Consider the following 9,309-nt stretch of genomic DNA (forward strand, 5'->3'; position numbering starts at 1 on the left):
GGTGGCGACTCTTTTTGTTTTTAACTGGAAGCCTCTGCAGACATCAGTGAGAGCCACTTGTCAAAGGACATTGTGGAGGGGAGCGTGGTGGCAGCAGATCTAGTTCCCCCCCAAACGGCCGCTTGCTGGATGGCCTCACGGAAGCAGGCTGACCTCTCAGCCCCTCACTGCTATGAAGACGTGAGTGTAGGTGACGCTCCCAATGGCAGCATCCCAGACAGGGCACGACGTGGCTGGAGCATAAAAAGCAGAGGCACCTTCATTTTCCCGAGGCCCCACCCTCACAACCCCGCTAACCTCCGTAGGCACACAGCTCAGGCAGGCACCTCTGCCCTGTGTTTGCAGCTCCTGACCATGGACCCCGAGAGCCGCCTGTCCAGCCTCGGTGACATTCAGAGTGCACCCTACTTGGCCGATATGAACTGGGATGCGGTGTTCGAGAAGGTGCTGACGCCTGGCTTTGTGCCCAATGTGAGTTGGGGTCCTGTCTGATGGCATGCCACCCCTCTGCAGGGGCCCCCACCTTGGTGCAAAGGAGGACCCCAGAAGCTGTGCAGAGTGACCTCTGCTGGCCACAGCCACTTGAGTAACAAAGGTTCATGTTTCACTGAGATTCAGCACCGGTGCACAAACTCTGGTCTCTGTGGTACCTACCCCCACCCCTTGCTGTCTGCAAGGAGGTGGACACTCAGGCTCAGAAAGCCTTCTGCCCATAGACACATACACACACACACACACACACACACACACACACACACAAAATATAGACAACTGCCACCCCTGCCTCTGCCAGCAGCTCCAAAGCAAAGGAGCGAAAGAGACTTGCTGAGACCACTAGGCTGGCAGGTGGGGATCTCAGATATTCCAGAGTGGTGTTTTATGTCAGATTAGTTTAAAGACTCTGTCGCTCCTTTTGATGCAAAAATAATCTGTTTCCCCACATTGGTTTCTCCAAGAATCCATGGCTTCCAGTTCCCTCGTCACAAACAGTAGTTACGACACACGTGCACCTTTCTGAATTCAGACCCCTCCCCCCCCGCCGGCTTCCTTGGCGTTCTGGACCCGCCCCTCTGAAAACTAAGCACAGCCGAGACTGGTTTCATCATGTCTTCTCCCGATGAGCAAACGCCGTCCCTGCCTGTCTAGCCCAGCACACGGCATCCTGGCGGGTCTGGACCATGTTCCTCTTTGGCCACCTGTCTCCCCACTTCAATCCCAGCCAGGCTCCAGACACACGGCCCTGATGTTCACAGAACACCTACCTCTGTCTTCCAGACCTTGACTCCTGCTGTTCCCACTGCTGGGCTTCTGTCCACCTGCCTAGGGGCCTCTGCCTCAGAGGACCCCAGTGCTGCCTGTGGTTCAGAGGGCTCCCCACTTGTACACCCTGCAGGCAGCTGGGAGGAACAAAGAGGGTGTGGAGACCAGGTGCCCCGGGGCAGGCCGAGCACAGCATGGCCGCTCAGTGACTGCCCTCCCCTCTTCCCGCTGTAGGAAGTAGGAAACCTCGCTTGGCCAACCGAGCTCTGCGTGTGTGTGCGCACATGAGTGTGTGCGTGTGTGTGGTTGCTGTTTTAATGAATAAACCCACCAGAGCCTGGTCTCTGTTCCCCTGGCTGAGTTCCATCGGAATGCACGCTCTGGAGAGGCCAGAGAAATTCGCTAGGGTTCCCCGTGGTCCCCTTCTGCCAGGCTCGGACCAGACTGACGAAGCCCAGGACCTTGCCGCAGTCCTGCACATGGAGCGCAGACTGCCTGCCTAACCTGTCACCCTAGCTGCAGGTGGGCCTTCCTGAGGCTTCGTGCAGGTCCCCGGGGGGACACTTGGGGCCGACATGTGGCGACCTCTGTCAGGGGCCGTATCTGCGTTTGCAGCCCCTCGCCTGCTGCCGCTCCCTAACCCTGTGCAAACATTCATGCACACTCGCACACACACATGCACTCTCATGCACACTGGCTCATGCACAAACATACGCGTGCACACTCAGTCACACACAAACGCACGTGGAGAGGACCTATGCTTCCACCGCACCCAGGAGCCTGCAGCTGTCCCCTCTGGCCACACTGTCCCCTAGCTCCACACCTGTCCTGCTGCTTCCTCTTCTGGGGATGCCCTTGTCCACCAGGCAGTCTCCCACTCCTCCCACGGGACTCAGCGACCGGCCCACCTGAGAGTCTCTGCTTTCGGATGACAGGCAAAGTCAGGCATTGCTCCTCTGGGACACTCCCCAGCCAGGCTCCCGCCAGCTCCTCACATGGAGTGGACTGCAGCCTCTCCTGTCCCCAAAAGACAGCTGCCTAGGTCTACGTTAGTGGTTAATAACATCCTGTTACAGTGTGTCTGCCACCCCCCTGAGAGCTTCGGAGGGTGGAGGACATGGAGTGTAGGCAAACCTCAGAGACCCCAGAGCAGTGTGTGGTCCTCGAAGGCACCAGAAGGCCACAGGGTGTGCTTACCACGTGAGTATGAATGAATGAATAATAGCGGCCAGCAGGACAGAGTGTGTTCCGCGTGCCAGGCACTGTTCCAAGCCTTCACGTGGATCACCACATGTAAGCGTCACACTGAGAGTGGGTCCCGCCAGTGTCCTCAGGCACAGTTAGTGTCCTCAGGTACGGTTAGTGTCCTCAGGCACGGTTAGTGTTCTAAGGCTAAATAACTTGCCCACAATTACTTAGTGAGAAATTGACAGAGCTAGGGCTTGACATCAGACAGTCTGGATCCAGAGACTGCATTGGAATGAATGAATGAATGAATGAATGAGTGAGTGAACTGCAGATAAATCAGGCCCAGAAAGACTCAGACCTGAAGTCCGACCTGCTGCCTGCATTGGAATGAATGAATGAATGAATAAGTGAATTGCAGATAAATCCGGCCCAGAAAGACTCAGACCTGAAGTCCGACCTGCTCGTTGGGAAAGGTAGTGCCTGAGGGGGTTGTTCATCCTGGGCTGGGTCTCAGGACAGAAGAAGGCCACCTGCCATCTCAGGTTCAAGGCCTGGAAGACAAGGAGACCCAAATCCCTGTGACCACAATGGGTGGGGCCCCAGCCTGGAGCAGGGCCAGGCCTGAGGGCCACCTGGCTCCAGCTGCAGGGGAAATGGAACCAGGATGGGGAAGTGGCAGGTTTTGATTAGAAATGGTGTTTTTCGTCTACGGCCATGCCACCCTGAACAAGCTTGATCCCATCTGATCTCGGAAGCTAAGCAGGGTCGGGCCTGGTTAGTACTTAGATGGGAGACCACCTAGGAAGACCAGGTGCTGTAGGCGTAAAAAATAAAAAATAAGGGATTGTAAGCTGACAAGGTCCTTGCAATCTGTGAGGTCAACCAAGGGTTGCCTCACCTAAAAAAAAAAAAAATAGATAAAAAAGAAGTGGTGTTTTTAATCTTTTTTAGATGATCATTTCAATTTTTATTTTTCAGTTATAGTTGACATATGATATTATATTAGTTTCAGGTGTACGACATAGTGATTAGACATTTGTATGCCTCATAAAGTGATCACTTTTAAATCAAATGATTAAAAATGACATTAATAGAGAAGGTAGTAATGACACGTGAGTGTATGTATGATCAAATACGTGAAAATATCTGACTAGAAGACCGAACTCGGCCTCATGAAAGGAACGTACACAGGCAGGACACTTAAAAAACGCAGGTGTGGACGGCGGGGTTGCCCAGCGGGGGTTACGGGGATAGGGGAAGGGTGTGTGTGGTGGGAACAAGTTGCTTTTCATCATCAGAAAAAAAAAACAAAAACGTAGCTGACACATCCCGCAGGAGTAGGCAGCCACTGATTAGACGAATGAATGAAAACGAAATTCAGTCACATGGAGCACAGGCAAACCGTATTTTCCTTGCAGAAAGGGAGATTGAATTGCGACCCCACATTTGAACTTGAAGAAATGATTCTCGAGTCCAAGCCACTTCACAAGAAGAAGAAGAGGTTGGCGAAGAACAGGTCCAGAGACGGCACGAAGGACAGCTGTCCCCTGGTGAGCACCGTCTGGGGCAGACTGCAGACAGAGGGGTCCTGGACCCCCGCGACATGACTGAGCTAGGCGTTTTTTACAGTCAGAGGCGTGTCACCTCATCTGTCCAGATGCCTCTGTGTGCTGTAAATAAGATGCCTCCATCCAGCAAGTGGCTTTTCCCGGCACAAACCTGTGAACGAGTCACGGGAGGTCTACAGAGCCACGCTCTGAACATTCACGCTCTGAGTGCAGACACCTTGTGTGTCTCCAGGCAAGAAGAGGACAGTGCCGAGTGACATCGGTGTTGCGCGGAGCAGTCTTTGGGAAGGTCTCCTGCTGTGGAGGCAGCCAGGGCCCCATTGTGGCTCTCGTGGGCTTTATGGGCTGCTGTATTAATTTTCTAGGCAGCCGTAACAAAGTATCACAAAGTTGATGGCTTAAAATAACGAAATGTATCCTCTCCCCGTTCTGGAGACCAGACGTCCAAAGTCAAGGTATCAACAGAGCCGTGCTCTCTCCGGAGCTGTAGGGAGGGGCCTTCCTTGCCTCCTCCAGCCTCTAGTCACGGCCAGCAGTCTCGCCTTGGCTTCCAGACGCCCCCTCCCTCGTCACATGGCGTTTTCTCCTCTGTGGCTCTGTGTCCTCACATGGCTTTCTTTTAAGGACACTAGTCATTCAGTTTAGGGCCCACCCGACTCCACTGTGACATCATCTTAACCAGCTGCAGCTACAACGACCTTGTTTCCAGATAAGACCGTATTTATTCACCAGTTCCGGGGGCGGGAGCGGGGCAGGATGTCAACATATGTTTCGGAGAGAAGGGCACAATGCAGTCTACGGCCGCCCTGTCCTCCATAAAAATATTTTAAAATTGTATTTTATAACTGTGTTGGTATGAAGAGGAATATAACTTTCAATACTAAATGTTCATTTTTCCCCCCGCTTATTTTAAAAGAAATTAAAAGTGTCGCAGGCCCAGGCTGAGTCTAATACCTGAGATGCGTGTGCGCACGCTGGGTCCACACAAGGGGCGGGCTCTGCGCAGGTGTGCGGTACTCACCACATTCAGGCAGCTCCCAGAATGTGTGTTACAGAGCGTGGGCGATTCCCTGGCCCTTGGCGTTTATCCATAGAGACTAAGCAGCTTTGCACGATGCTGTTAATTCCCTCCTCCCCCCTTCACGCTTAATTAGGCCTAATGAGCATTCGAGAGATCAGGAAGCCAAGCTCATGATTTTCCATCTATATTCCATTCTAGCGACTCTTTTATGTTGGATTTCACGGCTTAAAATTGAGAAAACATCATCTGCCAGGCTCCCGTTGGCACAGCCACCTGTACACTTATGGTCACTCCCTCCTCTTAGCTGGTCCCCAGCCCCAGGCATCCGTGGTCCCATTTAGATCAGTCTCTGCTCATCATCGCTCCTTTGTCATGGCTCCCTGGATGATGCTCCATCATTTACGGTCACTTCTCTGTGCCCTTTGACAGAATGGACACCTGCAGCAGTGTTTGGAGACGGTGCGGAAGGAATTCATCATATTCAATAGAGAGAAGTAAGTCCAGCCGGGCAGAGGCCTTCAAACCACAGGTCTCCTGGGGAGAGCCGCGGTCTCTCCCCCGGCCAAGGGAAGCCGGCCGCGACACTGGAAGGCGACCCCGTGTTCAAATCCTGCCTCCGCTGTGTGTCTAAGTGAAGTGTGAACTCTGCTCTCGGCCTGAGGGTCTTAGTGTGAAGTGGGGCAGGCGGGCAGGACCAGAGTCGGCACGGGAAGGCTGGCGTGGAGAGGCAGGGCTGCAGGTGGCTAAGCGCCCAACTTAGGAGCGAAACTGCCTGCAGTCACGTCCTGCCTCTGCCAGGGCCCGGGTGGCCGTAGGCAGGTGGTTTGCCTTCTGTGAGCCTCCCGTCCAGCCCGGGCGAAGGACAAGGCCGTGGGCACAGTGCCTGGCTCGGGAGGAGCTCTCGTGAATGCGAGCACTGCTGGGCTGGCTGCATGCCAGGGGCTCAGGGCTGCACCTGTGGGGCCGGTCAGCAAAGGTAGCAGAGGGCCCTGGCCCGGTCCCAGTCACATCGCTGTCTCGTTCGCCGCGGCTGCTTAGTCGCTTCTGGGGCTCGGGCAGGGGTGGGCTCTCGGGGTGGGAGCCAGGATGGACAGCAAATCAGCCCATCCGAGCAGCACTGAACTAGACCTTGGGCTGGCAGAGCCTGGCCGCTGTGCCTCCCGCCCGCCAGGAGGGGCAGGGGCGTAGCTGTCGCGTCGACCCTGTGCAGTACGTGCTGCAGGAGCGGGCAGCTCAGCTGGTGGCGCTCACCCCAGGCGCCAGGCTCAGCCTGAGTGCGCCACCCTGCTCAGTCCTGAAGGGCGAGGAGGGGACAGGCGTGGAACCCTGGTCGTGAGGGCGATACACAGGGAAGCAAGCTGGCTTAGCAGACTCGGGGCCGGCCACTGGTTAGGAAGTTTGAATTCCCAGATCACGTGTGGAAGTAGCAGTAGAAGGAGGGGACAGATCCTTTGGGTCAGGCCCTTGGGCAGGTGGGCAGGCGGGCAGGACCCCATGCCCAGTGGGGCTGGGTGGCGGGGTGAAGGAAGCAGCAACCGTCAGTCACCCTGGCAGCCAGACTCACTCCAGGCTAGGGCAACAAGCCTCACCCCCTGGATGAGTCTCCTGGTCCCTGCTCTGGCCAGCAGCGCAGGAATGGCCTCTGCCACTACAGCCTGTCAGACTTGAGGAAGGGGGCGCTGACTTGGTGAGTGGCTTCCGAGGTCATCACAATGTCCCAGCGTCCGCCAGGAGGCTCCAGGTCCCCCAACCCCACAGCCTGAGGAATCTCCACCCAAACCAGCCTGGGCACTGTCCATCACGGGCAGAGCTCGGCTCCAGGCAGCCTTGCCTCAGGCGCCCATCTGGTCAGGCGTGGACGGAGGGGTCCTTACAAAAGGAGCTCCTGAGAAGGCCATGTGCGGTGAGGAGCCCCGGTGACAGCAGTCACATGTCACCGCGCCGCGGGCCAGAAGATGCTCCGGTATGGAATTTGAAGACTCCAGATATCTCCTTTGAAAAGAAAACAAAAGCGAGAAGCCCCTCCCTGTGTCATGTAGGGGTTGCATCTGGCTGTGTTCGCAGAAGCAGCCACGCAGGAGCTTCAGCCGGTCCGGGTTCTTCCTCGCGCGGAACAGCGAACAGGTTCGGGGAACGCCGCAGAGTCGTCCGGCGTGCCGAGGACCCTTTGGGAGTTGTGGTCCTGGCTTTGGAGTTGGCCCTATAGAGAAGGGGACAGTCGTCTCTCAGACGGGAAGTCGAGGATGAGCACGGGCGAATGCACGAGGCCTGGAAGAATGAATGCACGAGGCGTGGGGTCACACATCGGACCTGCTCTGCCGTCTCTGCCCACTTGGGCTCCCCGGGGGACATGAGGGCTGATAGGCTCCCTGGCAGAGCAGGTGTGCTGGGAGCAGCGCCTTTCCCCTAGCATCTCCCCACCCGCCATCCGAAGTGTCCAGGTGGAGGGCTTGGCCGTGTCCCACCGGGATGCTGTCTGACACCCCCCACGTCAGACCCCATCCCTGCCCTCGATGTACACGGGGAGGGAGCCACAGTGCATCCACCACAGCCGCCCCTGCCGCGGCTTCCCATCTGCAGAAGTGCCTGTGAGAAGTCGATTCATGAGGCATCATGTCCCCTGGAAAGTTATGTTGAAGTTCTAGCCCCCTGGACCTCAGAATGCGACCTGATTTGGAACTAGGGTTTGATTTGGAGATCTGGTAAGATGCGGTCATACTGGCATAGGGGACCCTAAATCCAATACGACTGGTGTCCGTATAAGAAGAGCCATGGACAGGGAGAAGGCCACGTGATGACGGAGGCGGGGGCGGCAGTGATGCGCGCCAAGGGTCGCCAGGTGCCACCAGCACCAGGGGAGCTGCACGGGACAGCTTCTCCCCGGAGCCTCCAGAAGGAGCCCGCCTGCCGGCACCTTGATTTAGACTCCCGGCCCCCAGAACTGAGAGACAATAAAGTTTGGTTGTTGTAAGCTATTCTGTCGGTGGTGGGGCTGCTTGTTTGCAGCTGCCCCAAGTATCCCACCCTCCTGAATCAGAGGCCGAGAGGATAGTCCCTGGGAATCTGCATTTTAACCGGTTCTTCAAGTCATTTCGGTGCCAAACAGCTGGAGAACTTCTGCAGGAGGCCCGCGTACCTAAACCGTGCATCCTCTAGTTGGTTCTGAGCTGAGCCACGAGCAGCATCGTCTGAACTGCAGCCTTTTTTCTCCGGGCCATTCACCTGCAAGTGTGAGGCCTCCATGGCTGAAGGATGCTCCCGACGGCCTCAAGCCTCCTGCACAGCAAACTTGCCTCCTGCACGAGCAAAGGGCGCTTCCTCGGCTAGCAGAATCTCTTGGGCAGAGAAGATGTTCCGCCTCCCCACATATATTGAGGAAGCTGTTATTGACCTCAAGTGCCAAGGGGCACACAGGCCGGGTACCAACTGTGTCAGCCCCAGTAGAAGATTTCATTCAGTCCTTTGACAGACATGCCACAATCCTGGACTGGGGCCTGGGGACACAGAAGTGGACCTAGCAGGACCTGTGTGCTCAGGATGCTCACAGCCTCGGGGTGGGATGCTGGGAGGCAGAGGTGTACGGGCTGCTGTGGGGACATGCAGGAGATGGCCTGGGTCTGAATTCGTGAGGTAAGCGTCGCCTCCAAGGTGATCTTCCCAGGAGCTGACGGAGTTTGGAAGCGGAACAGCCAGTGATGTGGAGTTTTTACTTGAGGAAACACCATCTCCTGGGAGATCATAAAGGCGTTGTACCAGTTGGAGGCCCAGAGGGGACACCGAAGGGGAATCGACTTACGAAGGACAGGTGCGGGCACAGGGCCTCCTCGGAGGCCAGTGCAGTAAACCGGGGCCTTGGGGATGCCAGGGTGTTTCCACCTGGAACCTGGGGAGGTGAGGGGAGGGAGGCCATCGGGGAGAGGGCTGCCTTGGTTGGGGCAACAACTTGAAGTTAGTGTCATGGCTCACTGTGCCACGTTAGTCCTATGCAGTGCTATGCCTTTGAGAAATGCCCCCCGCCCGATTTAGTACTAATTTCAGCGTGTCCCAGTCTCGTGGGTCACGCTGTCTATCGCGGGGCCTCCTGGCCTGCAGTGGTTGAGTTCGGGAGGGTGCGAGCTCTCACGCGCATCACTCACAGTTCTGGTCACGAAGCCGACAATTCATTTGATAAGTTGGTTGGGAAAAGTAATCGTTCCTGCGCTGCAGAGTGGCGGCCGGTGCGCCTTAGCAGTCTTGCGCTACGCCTCGTAGGACGTGGGGAGTCTCTTCATT

At 56.3% G+C, this 9,309-nt stretch overlaps 1 protein-coding gene and 1 non-coding gene across 3 annotated transcripts in view; both read left to right on the plus strand.

Annotated features, from left to right (window-relative positions):
* STK32B (serine/threonine kinase 32B) overlaps positions 1-9,309 on the plus strand; it is a 136,286-nt gene that overhangs the window by 124,007 nt on the left and 2,970 nt on the right. For both annotated transcript variants that reach the window (XM_015594881.2, XM_025051857.1), the window contains 3 exons: positions 346-471; positions 3,867-3,998; positions 5,467-5,531. In XM_015594881.2, the coding sequence (XP_015450367.1) occupies positions 346-471; positions 3,867-3,998; positions 5,467-5,531 (323 nt within the window). The remainder of the gene's footprint in view (positions 1-345; positions 472-3,866; positions 3,999-5,466; positions 5,532-9,309) is intronic.
* LOC112485749 lies at positions 3,153-3,271 on the plus strand. Its single transcript, XR_003048524.1, has one exon. It is a non-coding gene; the product is annotated as a 5S ribosomal RNA (ribosomal RNA).

The sequence above is a fragment of the Pteropus alecto genome, unplaced genomic scaffold, assembly GCF_000325575.1.
Source record: "Pteropus alecto unplaced genomic scaffold, ASM32557v1 scaffold5, whole genome shotgun sequence".
Classification (NCBI taxonomy): domain Eukaryota; kingdom Metazoa; phylum Chordata; class Mammalia; order Chiroptera; family Pteropodidae; genus Pteropus; species Pteropus alecto.